Source organism: Haliotis rubra, unplaced genomic scaffold (assembly GCF_003918875.1).
Source record: "Haliotis rubra isolate DU_JTF1 unplaced genomic scaffold, ASM391887v1 Scf1180, whole genome shotgun sequence".
Classification (NCBI taxonomy): Eukaryota; Metazoa; Mollusca; class Gastropoda; order Lepetellida; family Haliotidae; genus Haliotis; species Haliotis rubra.
The window spans coordinates 101,240-128,258 of record NW_025765093.1 but is presented as its reverse complement, the minus strand read 5'-3'; the positions used below and the strand labels follow the sequence as shown (position 1 = coordinate 128,258).

Below are 27,019 nucleotides of genomic sequence, written 5' to 3'. Positions count from 1 at the left end.
TGTGCATGTCTTGTAGGTCTTGTTTGATGCGGCCTATATTGACCTCCCTGTGCTGCTCTGACCAGGATCCACTTTGAGTGTTGGTCAAGATTCGTAAAGCTTCAGTGTACTGTGTCACAATGTGGGCAGACAACAGCCATTTTGTGCGAGCTGATTCCTGATGTGTAACATTGATGAGTCCTCCTTGAGTCTTGCCAGCTCTCATCAAACATTGTTCAATCACCATGTCACTCCACGTCCCAGTCCAAAACAAGTTCTCATTTCTTCTTATTGTGAAGTTTCCTTTTTCCATCTGTACCTGCAAACAAGGACACAGCATTTGACAATCCTGCAGATAGAGTCGACAGTACTTGGTGTAGTTGTTGTGCCCTGCTGCTGCGAAAAAGGCAACATTTGTGAGGAAGTTTTGAGATGGAGCTTCCAGTTCCCAGTCCGTTCTGCTCTGATGAAATTGCGCACTACTGTAACAAATTCCATGAACTGAATCCATAGTTTGCCAGTTCTTGACTCTTGAAGCTTGCACTTTTCTTGATCTACAAACTGAATACAGTGTTGAATATCTGGATCATTCTTGACATCTTCATATGTCTTCTCATTTTCCAGAACACTAACATGCAAATTTTGAAGTTCTTGAAGTCTTATATTGTTGAAAGACTCACTCCATATTTCATTTGTTATTCCTTGATTGAAGTCAATTTTGCTTGATGACTCTTCTGGACTGAGAATGATCATGTGAAGGGCAGCATCTGTCAAAAGACATGCTCTCAGAGCTTTTGTGTAAGCCTTCCCTTCCATCATCTTCGGAATAGACTTGTTGGCATATACAGTTGCCCACACATTTTCAAGACCACTGTCCTGCATACACTTACACCCAGCTCCAAGAAAGGACATCAGTTGGTGGAATCCACCCAGGCGTAAAGACAGATGTTTGAATTCTTTAGGATTGTCAACCTTTATTTTATACGCCTTTGCAAAGAGAGCTTGGTCAAATGTAATTTGACCACAACACTGGCCAGATTTTCTTCTTTGGAGATCTACAAAAGTCATTGTACTATAAACCGCCTCCATTGTCTGTGGATTTAATGGGATGATAGGATTGTACATGACTGAAGAGCAAACAACTGTACCATCTGTGACCTGAGACATAAAACCCTGCCAACTTGGAGATGAGTTGCTCAACAAGCGGGACACTATCCACAGCATGTCCATACTTTGAAAGTGTGTCATAGGAAGATTGATTGGCTGCAGCTCCTCAAACACAACATTGGGCAGTTGACTTCTGACTGTTTGATGGTAGGGTTTTATGAGTGTACCAAAGGTTCCTGATTTCATAATCTCAGCAGATGTTACTTTCTGTCTGGGGATGGAAATTGTTTAACTTTCTTTGGGTGTTTGACAAGTTATTATTCCCATTACATGTGAAGTATCTTGTCCATTTAATGTATCTTCATTGTGATCAAAGTTGTCTGCGATCCATTGGCAAAATCCTGAAGCAGGCTCAGTTGATTGGTTGACGTTATCTTGATTGACAGCAGCCGATTTCTCGAAGTCAATGACTTGATCATAAGAGGCGCTAAACCCAAGGGAGGAAAGAACATTGAGAAGAACTCTTGACCGTGTAAGGTGGTGGATAAACAGGCCTACACAGAGCATCAGTGTTGAGATGTATGACTGTCCTGAAGCCATCTGAAGTAGAACATGACATAGAGAAATGATAAGAAGTCTCTGTTTGGCAAGAGATGATTGACTCCTTGACTTCGGTAGAATTCTTTCAATGAGACTGAGGAGAAGCGGCGGTACCTGCTCTTCAAGTTTGTCCACATTGATGTCACTGGGTGAATGATATTCTTGGGTCGAAGATTCATCCTGAACTTGACTCCACTTGCTTATTTCATCTCTGAGGATGGATCCAGCTTTCTTTATAATCTTCTTATCTTCAGTTTCCTTTTGAATGTCAGTTTGAGTGTAAGATCCATGAAGAATGGAAGATGCTGTACTGTTGAAAGTGATAACATTTGGTTTTCCATCTATCTCAGAAAATGTTATTTGATCTCCAAATGTATCAATCAGTCTCCTCTTGAGGTGTTTAATGGAATATGGTTCAGTTTCAGGAGATAGATAGGATGAAAGTTCCCTGTGCACATCTTGGATTGTGAACTGCTGATAGTTATGATTATCTTCCTCAAGCCATCTGCACAACTTGATAAAGGCTCTGTTGTTTCCCTGGTCAGAGTTACGTGAATTGGTCTTGCTTTGACTGTGTTTGATGTTCCTGGGGGATGTAAATACCTGAAGACACTGTCTATGGTATCTGGCCTCAACTGCTCTTATATCTCCTGCATACAAAATACGGGCTTTGACAGTTGATGCATCATCATCTTGTCTTTTACTACAAACATTTAAGAAAGTTTGTAGAAGAATAGATTTTTTGTCATTATTTATGATTTCAACTTTGCTAACATCATGACGGTGAGGATGTTTTTGTAATTCGATGGAGTCAATCTTCATTCCACAGATCAAGCAACAAGTGTCATAATCAAAATTATTTTCTGAATTTCTTAGGATACGAATAGGAGTGATGGACTGAGCTGCCTTAACGTTTTTCTTTGCAGTGTATGATTTTCCACAATTTTCATGAACGTGATGATTGTCTGACTGTGAAAGATATTCAAGGAGGTCATCCTTTCTTAGTTCAGAAACACTCAGCAGTGAAAGAATTCCCTTGCTTGTAAGCTTCACTGTAGCATCAGGTTTCTTACAAATGATGCAGAAAGACATGCCTGAAACATTAAAAAATAATTCATTAATATTTCAAATGTTTTCAAAATCATCAAAATTTTGCTTATATGAATGAACATTTTACTAGTCAACAAGGAACAGTTGACTTTATTTGTTTGATATGGGAGGTAACTCTTATAATGTTTGTGAGAATTTATAACATGTGCTTCAGGCAAAGCTCAGGGGAATTTTAAAAATATGAGCATAACAAAATGGTATGAGCTTAATTTCTATGTTTTTATGATTCATCTTTGTATTTTAGAAATGGTAAACTTGTAAATATTTTAATTAATTTATGTACATATTTTAAGTTTTACTGAAAAGAAATTCCAATGGCATCACAATTTCCACTCGCTTAGTGCATTCGGTAATGTTTTTCTAATTTCATTTCTTAATTAAATCATAATTTCTATTAATTTTTGGAAATATTAAAACTTGGAATCCTACTGTTTGGACAGTGTTTTGCAGGTGTAACATATCTGCTTTTCATTGGTACTTTGTGAACTAATTCTAATTTTTTAACAGATCAAAGAGACAAATACACCAAAATAAAATAAGCCTATCCAAATCTGTTTTCATCAATATACGCATGATAACCATGTCTTGTGTAGTGTACAATAATATCTTCATTGATAATCTATATTTGAAATATGTTTTTCACTATCATTGACTACAAATTACTCAAAGATTTAATTATCAACAGACGCTTTCATATTATGTAATGAGTCGGAGGGAAAATAGCATCAGTAGGAGTGCATTGGTAGTTTCTGCAGTGGTTCCATATATTTATATATATTTTTTTAAAGTAATATTTCATTCTAGATTTGATTGCATCTACTCCATCACCATATGACAAGAAAAACTAGTAGGAAAACCATAACATTACATGACCTTGAAGCCTAAAATTTCAATATCAAGTCTATCTATCTTGTTCAATTTTTCATTGATCAAACATGACTATTTTGAAGTTATTTCTCAATACCATATGTCTCAATGCCTTTTAACAGTTGTCAAAGCTTATTTCCCCATGGAAACTTTCTTAAAACTCACAGTACTTACCTTGTATGTCAAATTTCACCGCTTCAAAACTTCTGTTGTCACAACAATGTCGGCCATTTTGGCTGTTACTATGAAGGGAGATAATATTAGTCATACAACTGATGTTATATGTAAGGAACCTCAGCACATCACCGAGGTACATTTTCAAGTGGTCATAACTTTTTCTGCCCAAGGTTGATTTTGGTTGGGTTTTTTTCTCAGCATCACAGGAACCTATAAATCATTTTAAGACACAAATTTGCTTGTTATACTAAATGTCCGGGTCAACTTAATTTCATGTCGATTTCTACTGGACTACATCTACCTTTATGAGGAAACTCGCCTCCACAGTAGTAACAATGTTTACCTGAATTATTTGAGTTGTTCTGTGGGTATGATTGTTTACATTCACATGTGTTCCTAGCATTACCATGTCTTGATTTGCTTCTATGATGAGAGTTGTGTCTGCTACGATGTCTTGAACCACTGAATCTTTTTCTACATCTACCACTTGAGACGAAATTTTGATTACGATTTTTCAGCATTTGGTGCTTGGGATTCACTTAGTTCCAATGATTTTCCTACATTCAGCAGGTCTCGAAGGTTTAGATTTTCTCGCAATGCTTTTCTACGCAGTCTCTGTGAAGTACATCCTATGACAGTTTGAGCGGCATCAACATCGGTATATTCACATGTTTTGGCAAGTTTTCCGAGTCTTGTGCAATACATGTCGATACTTTCTGATTCAAATTGCTTGACCATGCGAAATGTATGGAGCTCAAAAGCTGTGTTTATAATTGGCGTGAAATATTCAGTGAGCTTTTCTTTGGCTAGATCATACACATCGTCTGCTCCCGTGTCTAGAAGAGTGTCGAAAATATCATCAACGTCTGGCCCTGCATAATGTAGTAATAATGCACGCTTGCGAGTGTTATCAGTACTGTCTAATACAAGCAATAATCGTTCAAACCTGGCCATGTATTTTGTCCAGCAGGGTCCAGCGTTTCAGTCAGTGTGCACAGGGAAAGTTGGTAGACTTGTAGACATCTTGAAACACACAGTTGATAGTATTGTGTAAGTCCCAGTATTGAAATGTTCCAAGAACAAAGCATTGAACTAAGAAGCTACCTGTACTGTACTGTACTACTGAGGTAAAGTCTGTAAACATAATTCTGGGAATAAGAACATGAAACAAAGAAAGAAAAAAAAGAACAAAGCATTGTAGAACGAAAACACTCTTTATCTTCAGGGTATCAAATACAAGGACTTGTACATGACATGGTGCGACCGTCTGTAATGGTCGTCTGTTTCATAGTGTGTTCTACGTCATGGATACTTCCATATGACGTTACTGTTTTTAGTGTAGGACCTTTAACCTTAGCCTTTGACCTTATAAGATAGAAGGTCACGACACTACAGATATTACATCATCAAAGTGACCTAATTTTGTTTCTTACCAATTCAAGCATAATAATGTCATATTTAGTGATTTCTGCTATGGCATCAGGTTTGAGTAGCATATATTTTTGTCGTTCAACTGATACTGAGACATCAACATTACTGGATGTAGCTGATACACTGGATTATCACAGGCAGAGTTCGGGACACCGGGTGTTCGCCATGTTACTTCACGGCCACGGGCGATTTTCTTTAGTATGCTGTGCTGCTGCTCCTGGTGCAGAATATTAAATCACACACCTCCCGTGTTTTGAGCCATATCAAGCTATGACCTTGCCCGACGAAAGGCGACATATATACCCAGATACAACATTAGAGAGAAAGGATGATATCAGATTTAAGAAGATTTAATATTCTTACATTACATTAAAATGACAAAATATATTTTCAACATTTTACAGGTTTCAAAGAGGCGAGAGTGTATTTCCAGATCCACGAGCCAGAAGTGAATTATCTCTTGGACTCTGCCACTATACAGGAAGTTCCTCACATTTCCAACCTAAAGTCTGAAACAAACGGCAGAATTGACCAGCTACGCAAAGCCAACATCAATATCAGGTATCTTGACATGTTCAGTAGTCCCTGGGAATTCTTCTCCAGGCAGTCAGGCACAACAAAATAATTATTATAGGATATTTATATAGCACACATATCCAAGCAACTAGCACATGCTCAAGGCGCTTAAGTGTTCCTTGATGAACGGATGTCTTTTTTCTGGCATTGTTTTAACCAACTCAACTCCCTGGGGAGTATTCAACTCATGCAGCCTGTTAAGCGCAGAGAGTTATCACACAGCCTCATCCTCACAAGGTACCCATTTGCAGCTGTGTGAACTGGGACATCGTCACAGCAATTTGTCCAGTGATACTGCACGTTACTCGTTACAATACCCTCAACTAGGTGTCTGCACGTGTTCGTGTGTCCACTATCTGGTCACCTACCATCGGATGAGTGGGCTTTTTAAGTGCACAGAGTTGTGTACTGCACACTAGGTGTTGTGACAACACTGAAAGAGCCTTCAAGTAATGTTAGCTCAAAGGTTTTTACACCCGGTCACAAGTGGAAATCGATCCAGGCACCTTTCGTTTACGAGCGCGGCGCCTTAGACACCCTATAATCCTGCATGATTTGGAAGTGGAGAGATGCATGTCGAGTCCCATTTAGTTCAGAACTCATTAAGTCAATGCCGATGGTTCTAAATTCTTCTTGAAGTGTACTGAAATGTTTTGGGAATAATTCCTGCACCCAGTGAATTGTTGTAAGACGAACCTTATTGTATTTGTTGGTTAAGGTCGAACCCATATGACGCATTCTGTAATTTATCGAGTCTACACGTGACAATCCAATGATTGACATCATGAGCATCGATCTACTCAATGTGGACACGGTGACATTCATCAACCAAGTCAGCCTGCCTGACCATCCAGTCCATTAGCCTCCTCCTGCCGCAGGCATGGATTGTTAAAGATCACTTCCAACCCGGATATCACGGGATAGCAGGATGCAGTATAACGAAGGATACGTTGTTTGTTGTAGTGTGTAAATATCCTCTGTTGTCAGGGTAACGGACAACCATGTACATCCATCTGGTCTTACTGTAGAGGTGAGTGGCACTGAATGTTTGTTGACACATACATTTTTAATCATGTGACCAAAAATAGTGATACACCACCCAGAATGTCACGCAGCAGGCACAGGGCCAACAGAACGAACGAGACAGGGGCTGTAGTCCAAATCAAGTTGTTGTGTCTGTGTAACGTCCTAATTGTGAATCTACATAACATGGCGATATGTCTAATTTTAGTTTATAAAATGCAACAACCTGCTTTGGTGATGCCAACAGCAATCCCGCCTCCCAAACGAACTTCAAATGAGTAGGTTGTTTCTTTCCATTGGTTACAAGACCAATGAGTGCCATGTCATGTTTAGACTAGTGTCTTTCTTCGCGAAATCTTCCACTGCCTGTCTGCTCCTGGAACGCAGTGAAATAAAGCTAACGTGAAATAAATAAACGCATTCAAAGTAACAGACAGCTGTGGTGTTGATATTTGGTATGTATGTCTTTTTTCAGATATGAAATACATAATAAAGTGTCACTTAATTCATCAGTGCGTTTTTTATCAGTTACGTATGTTGCTAACAAGCTGAGATAACTCATTACCCAGATACAGAATAATCTAGTGCTTCGATTATCTTATCTACTTTACAGAATCACAAGTAAAGTTTAGGAAACATATTTCGACCACTTTCCTCTTTATTCTGATGCTGGTAGGCTTAACCCATTTCAAACATTTCAAATAACATTGCATAAAGTGATAGATTGTTATTTGAATTTCACTGTTTCCTATTTAGTTTTAAAGAAGGATAACACTATATGCATGAACAACTTCTTCATTGCATTGAGAGCGACTTGTCATTGTTGGTTATAGCACAGTTATAACGCAATTGATGAATCGCTCCAACTTCTAAATGCCTCGAGAAGACGTTACTTAGTTTTAAACTTTATGCAATACTGTATTGATTACGTCAGAGAAAGGAAATGCATAATGGGACAGATCAACTGTGTTTCCAGGTCCACCAAACAAGCAGCGAGTTCGGTTGGGGTTCTGCCGTGGATGCCAATGACATCACAGACTCACAACACAAGAAATATCAGGACTACTTCTATGACAATTTTGAGTGGGCTGTTCTGGAGAATGCTCTAAAGTGGTACTCAATGGAGCCCCAGCAGGTAAGAACATATTGTAAACATCATTCTATCTGAGTGTAATATATACTGAGGGAAAAAAAATGGGATCACATGAAAGGATTAAGTGTTCCCTTATTTTTTTCCAGGTTTATTCACAAGCTATGCGATACAAAGTTTGTGAAGAAACCTCGAAACAAAATAAAGGAACACCTGTGTTTTCATGTGGTCCCTTTTTTTTCCCCTCAGTATATTTTGGCAGTACCATCATCATTCTCTGTCAGATTTGTTCTGTTTTAAGTTGGCGGGATTATTTGAAATATGATTTTATTTGCAGGGTCAAAACAATGTTGCTCTGCCGAACAAAGCTGTCAACACATTGCGATCAAAAGGGTATTTATGCTGAGTGTCACTCGCGTAATGACAATGTGTAGATCCTGGTCAGCAAAGCATATAATATATAGAAAACACTCAAAACTCCTTTTAATCGTCTGGAAACCAGTCAGTTCCCTTGTTGTAAGATCATGAGCATTGCTCTTCACTACTGGGATACAATGACATGTGTCGACCAAGTCAGCGAGTCTGACTATCCGATCCAGGTAGATGTCTCTTACGACAAACATGGCCTTTTGGGTTTGCTGAAGATCAATTCTAACCCGCATCTATGGGAACCGGTACATAGTTGAGACTGATTGTGTACTGTCAAGTGAAGAAATATAATATGAATTCGAACTCACGAATGGTGTCCGTCTTGAAGGGATGCAACTGAATGCACGCAACTCTTCACAGAAAATTGCTGAGCCATTCTCCAAACATAAAAGGATTGCGGATAAATTTAGAAGCGGATCTAAAATATATTAACAGCTCGCTGTAAATATCCCAAACTGTAAATCTCAACGCATGTTATTGGGGTTTTTCAGGATCAAAGTGAGAGGACATAACATATTTTGGGCTGTACCCAAATGGGCACCTAAGTGGCAGTCCCAGATATCTGCATCAGCTCTGAAGAAAGAGATGCAGTACAGGATTGGTGAAAGTGTTGGCTACTTCAAGGGAAGGTGAGTTCGACATGGGATGACTATCAGGACGATATGCAGTAATAGTCGCGGAGGGCGACATACAGTGATAGTCGGAGCTTCATGGGCTGTAATGATACACTGGCAAGGCTCACTTCAACCATAGTAAGTCAACCTTACTTTTGGCACCCAGTATTTAGCGACATAAATCCTCTATGTATATTTGCATATGTTGAAAATGAGATATATGTTCTGTGTATCATTTGACCTAAGTAGAAACATGTTTTAGGGTTTATCAGCCCAAATTAATGATTGTTCCTTCGCTGCTATCAGGGATTGTGTTCCTGCCATAGCATGTTGGACAGATTTCGGTATAAAGCATGTGAAGTCAATTGTAGCTCAACAATACCAAATTAGTGGGAATAGAAAATATTGAGGCTTTCGAAGAAAACATGGAAACACTTTGAAATAGGTTGGACATTAGCATTTAAGCTTATTGATAACACGGGCAAACCCAAACTCTGCCAATGTGTAAAATGATAAATTCAACAAAAAGATTAACTTAGCAGCATAGGCGAATGGGTTACCCTCGTCCCCAGCAATCGCAAGGAATTGCCTAATATCCCTCGTGCCCACATCCAACGCACATACATGAACGCATGAACGCATGTCTCAGCACACGCATACGTACACACACGTACGCACACATACAGTAGTATACAGAATGGGGGAACTAGACTACTGACCCTCATCAAACCCTTTCGTCCGAATTCCACTCCTAACCCCCACACAAAAGAACGACCCAAATTTAGTGAAACACCAAATGATGTCCCGCTGAATTTAACCTGTTTTTTTTGCTGGGGTTGAGAATCAGAATTGGTATGAAAGGATTTCATGACTTGATGGCTCCAGTTGTCCCATTGTGTATACTACTGTATGATTTCTTGCGTGTCTATAACATGAAGAAGAAATAATCAGGGAAACTTTAACGAAAATTACACCCATACATATGACGAAGGATGACTGGAGAGCTCATAAGAAGTCTAAGGATAGGTTTATGCCAAGACGCTACCTGTGTTGCGACCAGTGATTGCACTGACTGCAAACATTTTGGCGACTAATTGCCCCTTTGTGTTTATATCAAATCAGAATTTTCATTTTTATGGCGACATGGCTGAGACTGGAGCGATCGGTCTTATGTATTGACTTGCATCTTGGGTATGGGTAGTAAGATTGTGTTTGCAATCAGTTGCGAGTGTTGTGATACCATGCGAGTTTATTTCGACTCCAGTACGACCATTAGGACCTTTTAGAAGACCGCAATGAGAACTATGCGACGATTCCAATTGAGAGTCTTAGTGAGTGCGCTCAATAAATTGTATAATAGGACGGGTACCGTCTGCGATCTCGCCATTCGTTGACTGACAAGCACTCGAAACACTCTGGAAAAGATTGATATTGACTCTGGTGATATCGTCTTGGCCCTTGTCCTGCATGCTAAAACCGAAGCACAATTGAATGAAGTTATTAACTACACCTTGGCAATGATCAGAAAACATGAAAGAAGAAGAAGGCAATGCCGACAGATGTGGGTCTGAAACTGGCTGACTCCTATGGCGAGACAGGAACACTGTCATCACTACCACCTTGTCCAGAGGTTGAAGCAGGACAATCCAAATCAGTTCAAAAACTGTATTGAGGATGCCCGTTGAGCTGTTTGAAGAAATTTTCCAGAAATTAGGGCCCAGCATTAAAGGAAAGGCAACACTTACAGACCCTCTTTGGAAGCAAGGTTGAAACTGTCATTGACATTTGTGTAGTATCCAAGCATGGCCTACAGCTACAGGGTGAGCATCATTAATGCACTGCCTGGTACCCCAAGTTTTCCGGGCTATCATAAATGCCTACAGAGACGAGGTATTCAAGACTACTACTACACCAGAAGAGTGGAAGGAAATAGCGAACTTAGATGACAAGTGCCTCATGCCATAGGGGCCCTGGATGGAAAACACATCAAACTCCGTGCACCTCCAATGAGTGGAAGCGACTACTGGTGTGTCTGCAAAAACTGATACTCCATGGTTCTCCTGGCGCTTGTGGACTACTACTTGTCATGACGTTTCGAAGTATGTTCTTACTCCTTCATCGGGTGAATTAAACTATTAGGAACAAACAGCTGTACATGTTGAAACAACAACAGTATAACAAAGGAAACCAGTAGTTAATTGGTGGATGGACAAGTGATGCCAGGGATTGTTAACCCAGGCATGATTGATAAGAAAAACAAATAGAAGCCAGCGGGATATAATTAGCACTAACTGGGTGGAAGGACAAAAGGAAGCCAGGGATTGTTAATCCAGGCATAGTTGATGAGGTAACAATAGTGGCATATAACAGGGTGGTAAGAACACAAGTGGAAGCCAGGCCTCATAGTAATAAATACAAGGACAAAGAGACCAGCAGTGATGGTAAATTAAATTAATAAGTCCCAAGGGCTAGGCAGATATGTTCCCTGGTCACGATTGCTTGCTGGTTGGCTTCCTCTGATGTCTATGGCCTCTTGCAATTTTCTTTGCCGCCAGTTGTTGTTGTTGACAGATATGGCTTTGGTGGCTTCCCATACGATGGCGAGGTCCTGGTTCTTGTTGATGTGTTCAGAAACAGCAGATTTGAGGTTGAGTTTGTTGACAGATGCTTGATGTTCTTTGAGTCTGGTGTTAAGGGGCCTGAGGGTTTCGCCGATGTATGTGTCACCACAATTGCAGAGAATTTGATATACACATCCTCTGGGATTGGGTGTTGAGAACCAGGGAACATATCTGCCTAGCGCTTCACAATAAAGAAGTTGTCATCTATAAGCAAACTCTTGTCTTGGTGCAAACAATTTGTATTAATGGGCAATGAGCCAGACTTTACCCACTGGGGAATTTGAATGGACCTCCCCTGATATTGACGTGAATAGTATCTCACCAGATTCGAACAAAGGCTACATACTATGGAATACTCTAAAGAATTACATGAGTCGCACAACAGTTATCCAGTTGCTCCCAAACGATTAAAGCTTGATAAAGATTGGATGTCTGAATATCAGAGAAACTTGTTAGGAAATAATAAATTAGCCAACATGGAAAAACTCGTACCAAACTTGATGCATTTATGTTCATGGGTAACAAGTTGTATCAACATAAACCAAGAGAAAATGAACTCTTTTGTTCTTGTTTTGATTCAAACATTGAATAAGGAAACAATTAATTCATCTGAACAAAAAAAAAATGTGTACTCAGTGAAGCGTACTTCACACTGTTTACGCCTGCTACGTGTTAAAAAAAGGCTGTGGTTGACCAGGAATCGGAAGTAAGGCTAACACTTTCTCACCACAAATGAAATTTCTCTCATTTGACTTTCTGTGATAATTTAACTCAACATCCTCGCCCTGCACACTAATAAGATGCTCTCTGGAACGAAAGTGATCACCACCTGACAAAATATCAGACTTATCAAGAAGACCTGAAAAGTTATTACTCTTTGAAGATAAGTCATCAGCCTTTACCTCATTTAAAGAATGATCCATGACAGTACCTGACAAGTCGTAAATGGAATCATTCGGCAAAGAAGTCTTGGAGGAAATGCCTTTTGACATTGAACGAGTCACTGCACAAAAAGGAAAAATACCCGGAAATTCATCCTCCAACTTTTCTGTACTAACTGAACTCTCCGGAGAAATAGTGACAATTGGATCAGCACCAAGTTTGGCCCCCCTAAGATCATTGCCGATCAACAAATCGACACCTGTAACTGGTAGAGAGTCAAGAGCACCAACTGTCACCTTACCAGAAATCAGATCTGAAGTCACATTCACAAAATGGAGAGGAGCAGAAGAATAGCCACCTATACCCTGAAGCAAAGATCCGAGTTCGCTGAAGACTCATCAGAAAAAAGGCAAAATACCCTTCAAAATCAGAGATTGAAGAGCTCCAGTATCATGATAATTAAGGGCCGTGGGGTAGGATCATCTCCAATAAGCGACACAGAACCCTTAGAAAGAAAGGGCAAATACTCCTTCCGAGCTACATAATCTGGGGACTTACTCTCACACAAAAAAAAAACTCTCCTCAGAACCACCTGGAAAGAAAGGCTTAGGTGCGATAGACACAAACCCAATTGGGGAACCTGCAGCCTGATTTTTAAACTGGAGTTTGTAACATGCAGAAATCAAATGACCTGCATTCGTACAATATGCACAAACAGGATCAGAACCACTGGAAGTCTTAGACTGAAAAGAACGTGACTGCTTGTCAGAAGAATTTGATCCTGTTCTAACACCATTGTAACCTGCATGTCCTGAAGTCTTACCCGGGGACAAGCCCTTTTGGCCACAAAACTTGGTATTACCCAGAACTAAAAGAACTCTTGTGAGTCAAACAATAATCATCTGCCAACATCGCTGCCCCATGTAAGTCACCAACCTTATGTTCATCCAAATAAGTCTTGAGATGGAATGAACACTCTGCTTGAAATCCTCCATCAAAACTTACTGTCTCAAACCATCAAAATCTGTGACTTCCTCAGACCTGCACCATCTGTCAAACAAAATTTCCTTTTCTCGAGCAAACTCTACAAAAGTCTCATTGTCCACTTTTATGAGCATTTCTGAATATCTGACGATAAGCTTCAGGCACTAACTCATAAGCTTTTAAAAGTGTCCTTTTGATAAGATCATAGTCTGACATTTGCTGTATCCACAAGGCTGAATAAGCATCCTGAGCTTTACCCTTAACAGTTTGCAGTAGCATAGTCCATGACTCCCTAGGTCTCTTGAGGATTTCAGCAACTTTTTCAAAATGTAGAAAGTATTTGTCTACTTCTTTCGCAATGAAAGGGGGTACCAGTCTGGCATGCCTTGCAATGTCAAAAAAGGAAGAATTTGAGGGAGGAGTTTTCAAGCATTTTTAGTTCAATTTCTCTGTCAATTTCCAGATTTCTTTGATCAATTTCCAATATTCTCAATTCCATTTCCTTTCTTTCTCTTTCTCTTTCTATTTCCATCCTTTTTAGCTATTTTCTTCTTTTTGAATTTGTAACTGAATATCAAGTTTTTTCTTCTCCAAGTTTTCTGAATTTTCTTCAACACAATTTTCAAAAGCTGAAATTTCCTCATAGCAGGTTTGGCCTCAAGTTTGAAATGTGACGAAATTTGCAATAAATCTGATTTGCGCAGTTCACTGACTGTCTCAGGGTCAGTGGACTTAAGAAACTTCTCAATTCCAAACACCATTTTGCTGGTTTCACAATTACCTTGTTGCAAAATTGCAGAAATTTAAAATATTTTTCACAATAGGTCTCAAATGTCCAATGAATTCTATCCCGGACGAGCCCCCAATTTTGTTTCAGGAGAAAATAAGGTTTAAGAGTCCCCTTTGAACCAACAAAATAGAACACAGGCAAATCTAAAATATTCAATAATATATTGAACAAACAATGAGCAATGCGATTGAGTCACAAATCTAAAGTAATGGGTCACAAATATCAAATATTAACTCACCAGAGTCTTGACATTTACAGTGAGAGCAGATATACTGAATGAAGGTTGTTTACAATGACATATGTTGAATATAGACGAGCACAGTCAGCCTTGAAATGTAGGTCAGACGATGACGATGGCAGACAGATGTACACAAATCCAGTCATGTAACAAAGTCTGTGTGTTACGTAGTCCCATCGCACAACACAACAACCAGCCTTTATATAGCTCTTACACAGTTCTCGAGCATTCTAGTAAAGTTGGGCAGCATCACTATCCACTTAGATCATTAGGCTATTTTCTTGAACATATGACCGGGGCAAAACAAAGCCAAGGGAGGCAACTCTGGAGCACTATCAAAAAGGCATACCGCTAAAATATACTATTGCCATTAAACATACATGATGCAAGATGTGAGCTGCAACCAACACTCAAAACTTTAAACATTGTGACCTGTAATAATTATCACTTACTCGGTGATAATGCAAATTACAAAAAACACACTCTCCAAACATGCCACATAATACCCATTCAAAATAATACAATGAGACATTGGGATAAAACATTTGTTTACTTTTGAATTCATACATGTTTTGAGTAAGTTAAAGAACAATCTGTACAGTTCACAAAACGTACACTTCAATTTCATCAACGTGTTTTATCATTTTAAGTAATGATTCTGATAGAAATATTCCGATGAAATTCATGAAACACTTTCAGTAATTTACATTAGTGTGAAAAAGTGGCATGAGCGACAATGAAATCCATAGAGAGAGCATTCCTCTGCTCCCATGCAGAAATTCAAACTGTCATCAACACTATATTTTTGGTTTCCCATGTGACGTCAGGGACCATTCTAACTGTCAATTTAACGTAAAATACAAAACGTGAATTACATTTTGTTTATCAAAAGTGATCATCGGGATTCTGCGGTTGTGTTTCAGCGTTGATGTTGTATTAAACTATAGAACGAAATGCTGTTTCAAAGTAACCAATGGTCCTATAACGCTTCGCGGCAACATAACAATACCATCACCATCATGTATGATTATGTTCTTAGAGAGTCGGTCTCTAAAACGAACATAAATGGTCTGTGTTCAACTAACCTGTATCATTTGTGGACATAACATGCTTGTTATCTAACATATGTCATCTCATGCTTCCAATAATATATGTTTTGGTATTGTAACAGTTTCTAGTATTTAGTTATGGGAAATACAATCTGGCATAATGTAAATGAGACGTGTGCTGTCAACAACTGTTTATTGCTTACATTACAATTTTGTATGTTTGCACACGCAAATTTGATGTTGTTTCTTCATAAACAGTTCCAGATTGCTTTCAAAACTTAACTATTCGTGGTAGCGGTGGTCATCTTAGAGGCAGCTTTTATTCACGGGTACTCGCTCACCGACACCCGAAAAAACGTACCCTCTACCCATGTCTGTCAATTCATGCTAAGCATTTGTTCAAATGATTTGTTAGTTTTCTTGCCTTTCGTGTTTCAGACAATTTACTTGTTAGTATTAATGTATACATATAAAGATCAAAAAGTGCTTTTGGTTTCAAGAATCACATCTTGCAAACTCTTCGACTGCAATTGTCCACTTTTATTGAGAATGTCTAATGAATGTTAAGTTAGCTAGGTCAAACCAGGAAGAAAGACTAAGGAAAATGATAGCCAGCCCGGCCTTTAAGAGAAGTATGATATTTGATAAAGTAGCATGACACATGAATAAGTGTGGCATAAAATTCAACAGACCAGTATATGTCAGCATGAATATTCTCGACTTATCCAAACACTTGATGTATAACTTACTGCAATGAACTCAAGAAGCAATATGCAACAGATGCGAGGTTTTCTACACTGACACACCGATTCCTTGTTGGTGGAAATTCAAACCAAGTACGTGTATGTGGACATGGCGGAACAAATAGACATGTACGATACCCCAAAGACCACGCCCTACACAGTGTAGTGAAAAAAACAGTGCTTGGAAAGATACTGATATACCTATTACGGAATACATCGGATTAAGACCTAAAATATATTCCATACAGAAAGCCAACCATGATGAGATAAAAAAGACTAAAGGTGTGAAGAAATGTTTCGTGAAAAAACAAATAAAACAAAAACAATCCAAAATGAATGCTTTGAAAACTGACAAGCATAGGATATATGGTTTAAGGTTGAACAAAACATCATTGCCGCCCATGGATGCAAAAAGATGGAGGAAGTTTGATATTTAAACTAATTAGGTACATCAGACTGACCACTTTTTTCTTCTGTGGAAAACGTTGAAATGTTGCTAGTCGTTGTAAAGAGGCTGAGCCATTAACCACAAAAGATTCTACCAAGGTGGCTAATGCGCTGTCGCATATTTACAAACGTAGTCCTTTGAAGTTGCTTAAAGAATTTGAGGTCATTATGGGATGCAACTTCATGGGATCGGTGTCACAGCTACTAACAAAGCACAAGGTCAGGCACAGAATAGTGGGGGCTGATCGAAGCCAAGCTCTTGTCGAAAGATTTAATTGAACATTTGCTTGTTTGGGTACCAGTATGGGCAAGAGATGGTAATGCCAGATAAACGATCAACAGAATGGGTGACACGTTTACCCTGAGTTGTGTCAGCGTTATATAATGAGGTGACTAGATTAATCGTTTAGAAAACATCCGATGCCATTAAAATTAAATCTGTTACATCAGACTCATCTGCACCACACACGGGTAAAGACGGGAAACTGGCAGGTCGGGCAGGTCAGTGATGTATTTATACCAGCCGGGTGAACTCGAGAAAGGTCTGCACCGCCCCAGTGACACAGTTTGGTCTATCAAAACATACAGTACTGATCAAATGAATATGAAGGAAGACGAACAATATTTGTATTACCTGAAGGACGGGCCAGGCAGGGGATTTGTGTGAGAAGAATTACTCATAGTACCCAGGGAATACGGTATTACCCCCTAGGTAGTATAAACAATGGGGGAACTGGAGCCACTCACACTCATCAAACCCTTTCACCCCACTTACGTTCCTCGACTCCACAAAAAAAGGTCAGATGTTGCTGGACATCATTTGGTGTTCCACTAAACTTGAGTTACTTGTTTGTGGAGGCTAGGAGCGCAATTGAGACGAAAGGGCTTGATGAGGGTCAGTGGTCCAGTTCCCCCATTGTGTATACTACTCATACACATATTCTCACAGGCGCACGCGAACACATACTAACACACGCATTTCATCAACATTATCTTCCAGGTTGCCTCACTGGGACGTAAATAACGAAAACACTCATGGCGACTTCTATGCCCAACGTCTACACGACCCTGACATCACCATGTGGATGTTCAGGGAGGCTCACAACGCTGACCCAAGCACTCTACTCTTCCTCAACGACTATGACATCGTGAGCGGACATGGGGCCACCACGGTAGGTTGCGCAGCTGCATCGTATGTGCAAGTTGTCTACATGTTACAAATGCAAAGGGATTTGCGTGGAAATGAATCAGTAATGATCCGAGAGCACCTAATGGCTTTAGTTGATTGTAATGGAATGAACTGAGGTCGTGATCAAAGTACTGGTCTGTGTGTACAATTAGTAAACATAGGTGGAATGTAGCTCTGTCTCAACTCACCAAATCACATACCAAAATAACATGATATTCATCTTCAGCAGCATTATGACTACAATATTTACAGTATCCATCATATGTACAAAGTTGACACCTTTCTCTCTCTTGACAGGGATATGAAGACCAAGCTCAGTATCTACGCAGTAAGGGTGTTCCTGTACAGAGAATAGGCATTCAGTCTCACCTTAGTGGAGGAGGACTTGACATCGACGCAATCAAGGTGCTTGTGCTAAGGTTGTAAGGCACACCATAGTCTTTTTATGCTAGCTCATGTCTCCCTGTAATATAACTTTCAAATGTTTACAGCATCGGTTGGACGAGGTGGCTCGTGCAGGTCTGAAGATGTGGATCACAGAGCTGGATATTAATGATGGCAATGAAAACACAAAGGCTGATAAGTATGAGCAGGTGATGCGACTGTACTTCAGTCATCCTGCCATAGAGGGAATCATGTTCTGGGGATACTGGGATGGCAGACATTGGCTACCAAATGCTGCTCTTGCTAACGGTCCAAATGTAACAGTGAGTACTTCAACTTGGACAAGTGAATGTTTTTCACCTTTCACTTTCAACCTTTCGGACTTTATATATTCAAATCAGATCTTCTAACCATAAGCATCCACTCTACTTCACCTCATGGTACATATGATGGCTGAAACGTCGGGACACTTCCTATGCTTAATAGTGAATGTGGAATGGAGTCTGGGATAAAAATCGCCAAGTTTGCACTGGGGACGTCCGTTGCACCTTCGCGTTCAGCTGTTTCTACTTGTCTGTATTTGTGCAGGTTCTGTATTGCTAGTTCCTTCTGACCATTTTATGGACCAGGGTCTGGTATGAACAGTAATAGACCAGGAAAGTATTTCTATCAATGCCGCAATACTCGGGAGACTGGTAAGGGTAATTTGATTTTACTCATAAAAATGTAATATGTAAAGGTCCGAGGTTTGTCATTTGGTGGGATACGTGGTTGAACGTTTTCTCAACTGAAGGGTACATCATGTAAATATTCAGTGTAAATATGTGGATCATGCCGCAAACCTGGAGCTAGACTTGATGTAACTAATGTCCAGAATTATCAACGGATGGTACAAATTGAATAAGACACGCGCCATTTCACCCCCTAATTATGCTATTGATTACACACTCGCATCTGATTTATAGAATGAGGAAAACATTCACTATGCTTTCTCACTGAGTAATAGTGCCACGGACACTTGCACCGTGCTTCAAACTTCTATGTGAACCATCCATGTAATGAACTGTACATACACATACCTTTAATCATATGTGCATCTTCGCACCTGCTATCAGTCCTCGATGAATGACATCGTCGTTGCCTGTCCGATGAAGTACCTCGGTCAAGGTCACACAAGAAATATAGCGTTTTGACTGGCGGACACGCACCGGTTTGACTGGTGTGTGGCTTGGTCTTTGCCGGGGATATTATGTCGCCTTTTGGGCATCATCAAACAGTGGATAGCACTCCGTGCCTTCCAGGTTGTGTTTACGTGCCTTCTTCGTGCCAAACTATTTTCAATTGCATGTTCTAGTCTTAGTCCCTTCCACACAGCCAAACGCTGCAGGACGGAGGGTAAAACAGCTGATCAAGGGGGAGTGGAGGACCAACGAGTCCCACCCAGTCAGTGAGGGCCAGAACCTCCGAGTGAGAGGATTCAAGGGCGGTTACACAGTGCAGGTCAAACACAACGGAAATGTCATCAAAACTGAACACTTCACTCTGGGTGGCAACGGTGTTGATCTGACCATCAATCTGTCGGGATCAGGTGGGTACTACATACATCAAATTAAATCATGTACACCTTCGATAATATGAACTGTCAGGTGAATGAATTGAGGGAGTTAATACATCCTAATTTACGTAAACCTTCAAACAATGATTCAGTATTTATTGCCGGACTCCTATTTAACACTAAATACCGGTGTGCAAAGGTGTATTCCACCGTAGTAAGCGCATATGATTTGTAACAGACAACATTAAAATAACACAAAGGGCCTGAATGATTGTAAGTAGTAGTATACACAATGGCGGTACGGGAACGCAAAGCAAAAATAATGATAAAATAAGAAGGAAAAGACCAAAAGGTGCACCTCCACTAAACATATGAATATATATAGGGACACTCTTTGTTTGCATTGGGTCTTTTTTCTTTGCGATCCCAGTAGTCCATCCAACCCCAAGACAGGTATAAGGAAAGCAAAAATGGAGTCCAGCGCAGAAAAACAACAACAGTATGTCGATGGGGTTTGGACCACTCCCCTGTTGTTTCTCTATCGGCGAAGGTGCACTCGAATTAGAGATACACTATGTACATAGGTATAGAACAACAAAATGCCCGAAACCAAGCTATCGCACGAAGCCTACACCGAGATCCGATCGGGTGTGTGTCCCTTCGGGAAGCACTTCTCCAGCATGCTCTCAAAGACTTCGGCCATGTTGGGAGTTCTCTCAGAGCTGCCACGGATTGGCGTGTATTGGGCTTGCGATATGTGGTACTTCCTCTTTGCTTCCCGAAGGGACAAACAACCCGATCGGATTTCGGTGTAGACTTGGTTTCAGGCATTTTATTGTGTTCTATACCTATGTACATAGTGTATCTCTAATTCGAGTGCACCTTCGCCGATAGAGAAACAACACGAGAGTGGTCCAAACCCCATCGACATACTGTTGTTGTTTTTCTGCGCTGGACTCCATTTTTGCTTTCCTTATACCTGTCTTGGGGTTGGATGGACTACTGGGATCGCGAAGAAAGAAGACTCAATGCAAACAAAGAGTGTCCCTATATAAACTCATATGTTTAGTGGAGGTGCACCTTTTGGTCTTTTCCTTCTTCTTTTATCATTATTTTTGCTCTGCAGTCCCGTACCCCCATTGTGTATACTACTTAAGTAAATCAAGCTGCATAGAAACAGAGTTGTCTGTGACATGTTTTTCTTATATATGTGGACATTATATGCCATGTAACGTGCTTTCCAAATATTCCAATGCTATTATACTTGACATTTCTCCTCTTTCCAGGCAATAATCCGCATGTTAACAACATCATTATTGGATAAGTTTCGAGGTAATAAATAAATATTCCAACACTCGTTGATTTCTTTCTTCTTATACGCAGGTCAGGGTTTATCAGTATTGAAATGATTAGTCGAAGTACCCGTAATCGTTGCCACTGGACAAATAGCCAGTTTACTAAAGTATCACTGCCGTGTGTGTGTACTGGAAAATCATCCCAGAGTGTTTACGTTGTGCTTGCTTTACTCAGTGACACCGTTTCGACTCAACTGAAACAAAGAAAATATCCCGTATACAACATTAACTTATCTTGAAATAGAAATCATCCGTTATACACCTTATACTTGTGACGTATACTGGAAAGATTAAACATACCAACGGCAGGTCACACCAGAAATGGGCTTCACACATTGTACCCATATGGAGAATTGAACCCGGGTCTTCGGCGTGACAAGCGAACGCATTAACCATTAGGCTACTCCACCACCACTGCAGGCCTACCATGCAAACGGTAAACAAATCATCAAAACTGAACTCATATACACCAAAACAGACCACATATCACCAAAATAGGAAAATAAACTTCCAAAATTGCAACAATATCCTCTAAAACCGAAACGAACGCCTCTGTAATTGCTAACTAATAGTTTGAAATGGAAACCAAACTCATGTATCTGCTACAAGAGTGGCCGAGAACGGTCGCTGAGCCTTCGAAACAGGAGTCATAGCATCCCGAAACGGCACGCAAATCGTCAGTCATCGGCATTCTTTGCCTCGTAGCCTCGCTTTCAGTCTAGAAACATGGCGGCGCGGGAAGACGAACAGGTTTTGGTAAGTAATGGATTTCGTCACTATGAGTGTAATCTTGAAAAACTTATATCGGGATGTAGCGCATAAACACCCTATTGTAGTAAGCTTCTATGTTCATACTTCTCCGTGTTAGGCTTGCAATTCCGCACAATGTGGTCCCTCGTTCGACCGAAGGCGTTTTTTTGTTGGACTTGACTCAAGTCTTGATTAAGTTTTTGTTACATGATTTGCGTTTCTTACAGCTAATAGAGACGATGTGGGTAATTCCTTCAACTCATGGACGCGATATGATATGCAAGCTTTAAAATACTTTTACTTTGAATACGATAATGTACAATAGAATGGAGATTTGTTGTAAACAGTTACTGTTAACATCAATTTAATATTTTACTAGCCAAGAGCCGCGATGCAGTCGGTTAATAATTTAATTATTATGTCAAGATGTTTAAAAATTCTAAATCATATTTGTGTATTTACTCAAGGGACTCGAATACAACGACAACAATTATCGGCTTCCATTAATGAAACTTTGTCATAAGAACAATCACCAGAACATTAGGCAATAGACCAATCAAAACATTTTTAGCAATTTCCGTTTAGATGAATATCGAAAGGTTTAACAGGGTTCAAAGTTTGCTTTTGACTTTCTGATCATAGATAAGTAAAATAAAAAAATCACCAGCAAAAACCAAGATTTTATTTATGCTTAGCTATTAGTTATTCAAGTGTAAATACACATCAATTGTGGTATCAATACACTGGCCCTGAGGGATAATTTGATTATCAACCTCTGGGTAAAATAGGTTTCCTTTGATAAGATTTTCTTTGGAACAAGTAACTATTTTTTTGTATTTCATTTCAGTTTTGAAGATGGGAAGGCATAAATACAGACTAACGTTAAAGAGAAAAAAAGGCGTAGGTAACAATGCCTCAGCACCAAGAGAACTCCCTTCGGACAAAGAAAATACCAGTGCTGACTCAAAAGAGATTGAAGTGGATCACAGCACCCCTGTCAAGAAGCATTGCAGTGATTCATGGGGAATTCCTTTGTCTCCAATTAAGGAAAACGAAAATAACACCCCTAACAGCATTTCACTTTGTATCGAAAATAATCAGACCGGTTCAGACCATGAAGTAAGTGGACTGACATTGTGTGATAAATGTGGAAAGCGTGATGCAGCCTCAAAATCAGTGTCATGCATTCACAACTACAGTTCTGATGCCCTATGTGAGAAATGTGGAACAGAATGTTTGCGGACAGGCACACACACTGTAAGAGGCAACATTGCTAGCAATGAAACACAATCAAAACATTGTGACATTGACTAGCTCTCCACCTTGTGTGAAGCTGCATGTGCTAAATTAATGGATATAGGTAGAGGAGACTTCTTAGAAAAAATGTTGGAAGTTATAGTGTCGGGTAGACTTGACCTTGAAGGGCTTACCTTTCAAATAATATCAGACACTGTAAATGGTCTGAGTGTAGAATCATTGACTCAAATGAGATTCTCATGGCAGTCCAAATGTTTCTGGAAGCTTCAACTAACAAAATGTGGAGGGATGGCTCTCCGATTGTTAAGCGGCTGGAAATCAATTGGAAGTATTTTGACAGAAGAGTGCAAACGTGGATTTCTTGATACAGAAAAATCAGACATTATTTTAGCTGTCCCAGATAATGGAAATTTGAAAAATTTGATCAGTATGATGGAGAATGGCCCCCAAAACTTCCTTCTGGGTTTTCTGGTAAAATTGCGGCTAAGGTTGCAAATTATACCTCTGTACAAGAAAGCAGTGTATGTCTGTCTTTGGATGGAAAGAAAATCACCCCTGGACTCAAAGATGAAAAGGGAGATATTGATCTCCTCGGAATGGAAGTAGATGGCATAACTTTACAAAAAAGACGGGAAACTTATGCAGAAGAACAAGAATTGATTGCAATAACCTGTCAGCTTGTCGAGGAGTCTCAGACCATATCACAAGAAAGTGAACTTGTACAATCTCTTCGGTGGAATATGACCCTCCTAAGTGAAAAATCAATAAAACTGAATGAAGAACTTGATAAGAAGAATTATGCTCTTGACAGATTGAAGAAATTGGGTGGAGAAGACTACAAAAACTCACAGTACTGTTTTGTTATACAGCCGGTTATAGGAGCTCAAGTAGAACTTCGAGAGTGCTTGGAAACTGGTCGCAATTTGAGAAATAAACTTGTGAAGATCCTTGCCACATTGCATAGGAAACAATCACTAGTTCTGGAATCGCCTGTTTGTCTCTCTAAGTTTCTATGCCCTCCATGACATTGACAGTCTCGTGGACAGTGGCAATGAAAGGAAAGAGGAGCTAGAAGCTTTCTTGTTACGTGAAGGGACACAATATGTGAAGCAGAGAAGTAAGGCCTGGTCCTCATTCCGAAAGGAAATAAAGGTCATAGGAAGCACGATTTTCGCAGCTGTAGGAGCGGATAGACTAAAGGCACAACGGGAACACTTTCTGCAGAAATTGAGAGGAAAGGAAGTTCCGGAATTCACTAAGGAAGTACAGGATGCCATAAGACATGTCGAGAAGCATGAGCCAGATGCCCTTGCCACATTCTGCACAAGATTTATTCCTAGTTTTCTGCCTGATTGCGCAATTTACGAAGCTGGTTGTTTCCAAGTTAAGGTCGGAAGTGTTCCAATGTTGGTGTCCCCAGAGGGAATAGTTACAAATATACAAACCGGAAAAGTGGAGGCAGTACTCAAAGTTAAGTGCCCTTATACGGCAAGTCAATACGAGTAGTATTGGTAAATTGTTTACATCTATCCTCAACAAAAGATTAAACATGTGGGCTAATATTAGAGATAAAATTCCTGAAATACAAGCTGGCTTTAGGAAAGGTTATTCCACATCTGGCCATATTTTTACATTGTATGCAATTGTGCAAAAGTACTTAATAAGAAGAAAACGTAAATTATATGTAGCATTTATTGACTTTAGGAAAGCAAACATTGATCGAACCTGAGACATATCTATCAAACATTACAAGCAAGAAACTTAGAAATACAGTTATGAGATTTAGACTTGGCTTGACAGATATAATGATCAATACTGGCCGTAACAAGTCACTCGCCAAACATCTCAGATTTTGCCCTGTCTGTATGGCGGATATCGAAGACGAATATCATCTGTTATATATATGTGATGCTTATGCCGATTTAAGAAAGGAGTACATTCTACAAAAATATCTGGGTCACCCTACAAGGGAAACACTTATAAGAATTTTATCATCAAAAAGACGAATCTGTCCATGTAAAATTAGCCCTGTTTTTAACACCGCTGTCTTTAAGGAAGAGTCTAATTTCTCCTGTCAACTAATCTAACAATGTTATGCTGCTTTCCACTGTTTGCAATGTCCATACCCTGCCTGTCATTACAATACTATGTATACGGGCCAGAGGCCGTATGTACAATAAACCATCTTGATCCTTGATCCTATACGGCAAGTCTCCACACTGGAATACCAGCCAGATATTACCCCAAGGTACAGGCAGAAATGATGGCATTGGACGTGGAGAACTGCTATTTTGTTTCCTACAAGAGTGATGAAACAAGAATTTTCAGAGTCTCGAAAGACCTTGACACTTGGAGCATGGCAGTGGCTTGCATTGAGGAAGTCTATGGTAATGCAAAAGACAAGGTACCAACGAAACTGTCTGAAACTTCCAAACTACTGAGTTTGAAAATCAAGAATGCAGTGTCCCATAATTGCCAGTTACTTGCTCAGGTTTCATCTGTCAGTGCATTTGAGTCTAAGGAAGTGGAAAGCAGCTGTGACACTTTCTCAACCCATGTATTGGCAGACCCCCATGTCAGTATTCCCCCAGAGATACACAAACAATGGGACATGAAGCTGGCGCTTTCAACAATGGAAACAGTTTCTGCCAACAACAAGATTTACCAACTGCTGAGAAGAAAAGCCACATAAGTTGTTACCTTGGTTGCCTAAGACACCGACAGGATCTGGAGCAGGCGTCAAGTAATAGGAGCTCCTATTTGCTACTTCCTGAAAGGATACAGCCTTTCAATGACAGTCATGCAGTCAATAAAAGTGGAATGCATGTTCCCTGTGTCTCTTTGATGGTCAGTTTATGAAACTTGTGAGGGAAGACTTATTTGGGAAGCCTCAAACATTGCTTCAGGTACAGAAGCAACACTGGCATAAGGTCACCAAAATGCAGAAGACAGCCATCATTGCTGAGTTCAGGGATGAAGAGATCATCAGAAAGAGGAGGAACACTCCACCAAAAACATGTATGGCATATCTTAAAAATGGCGACAGAGTGAAGCCAATTCAAGAACAAAATGTTTCGCCTGAAGCCTGCCAGGAAGATGCAATATGCCTTGAAGACGTTCATTTGCATACAGCTGAAGAACATCTGGAAGCTGAACATTCTGGTACTGAAGTAGATGATCATGATCAAGACCAGCGGCAATACAACAGAGAGGAGTCGGATGCAGAGAAGAGCATCCAAATCGCTCACCAACATTATGTTAATCTCGTCGATCTTTCAAATGGGTTTGATAGCTGGAAAGACAAAACTGTTGATGAAATCAAGGTACTTCTGACGCAATGTGACACACTTTCAAACTTGAAGATTGTTGCACGATTCTTTAAATACCAAATGGACATGGACATTGTGCTCTCTGGGACAAAGTTCAATCTACTGTGTCGACTAAAGAACTTTTGAGCCTGGAAGGAACCATAGTTGCTCAGAATCGCAAGAAGACAATACCATCACTGACTGTCCTATCTGCTCAAGTATTGCAAAGTAATATCTATCCAAAAGCGGCACTGAATGCTTCTTATGCTCAGTGGACTTTCCAGAGAGTAAAGGAAGAATGGCAAAAGGATTCTCAAATTCAGCATGGCATGGTCATACCAGAAGTTGATGCTACAAAACGTATTGACTGGTTTTACATTCCGGAATATTCACAAACAAGACAGCAACTGGAGGTAAAGAAGATTGATACCCATCATCTACTCACAAGACTTAGATCTGCTATT

At 39.9% G+C, this 27,019-nt stretch overlaps 1 protein-coding gene across 1 annotated transcript in view; it reads left to right on the top strand.

Moving 5' to 3' along the window:
* Positions 1-21,239, top strand: part of LOC124259621 (endo-1,4-beta-xylanase 2-like) — a 29,304-nt gene extending 8,065 nt beyond the window's left edge. Inside the window, exons 4-13 of the mRNA XM_046693793.1 lie at positions 5,676-5,832; positions 6,835-6,877; positions 7,847-8,005; positions 8,298-8,353; positions 8,881-9,018; positions 17,758-17,929; positions 18,244-18,351; positions 18,438-18,653; positions 19,705-19,918; positions 21,172-21,239. Coding sequence (XP_046549749.1) covers positions 5,676-5,832; positions 6,835-6,877; positions 7,847-8,005; positions 8,298-8,353; positions 8,881-9,018; positions 17,758-17,929; positions 18,244-18,351; positions 18,438-18,653; positions 19,705-19,918; positions 21,172-21,209 — 1,301 coding nt within the window. The 3' untranslated portion in view covers positions 21,210-21,239. The remainder of the gene's footprint in view (positions 1-5,675; positions 5,833-6,834; positions 6,878-7,846; positions 8,006-8,297; positions 8,354-8,880; positions 9,019-17,757; positions 17,930-18,243; positions 18,352-18,437; positions 18,654-19,704; positions 19,919-21,171) is intronic.
* Positions 21,240-27,019: the final 5,780 nt, after the last annotated feature.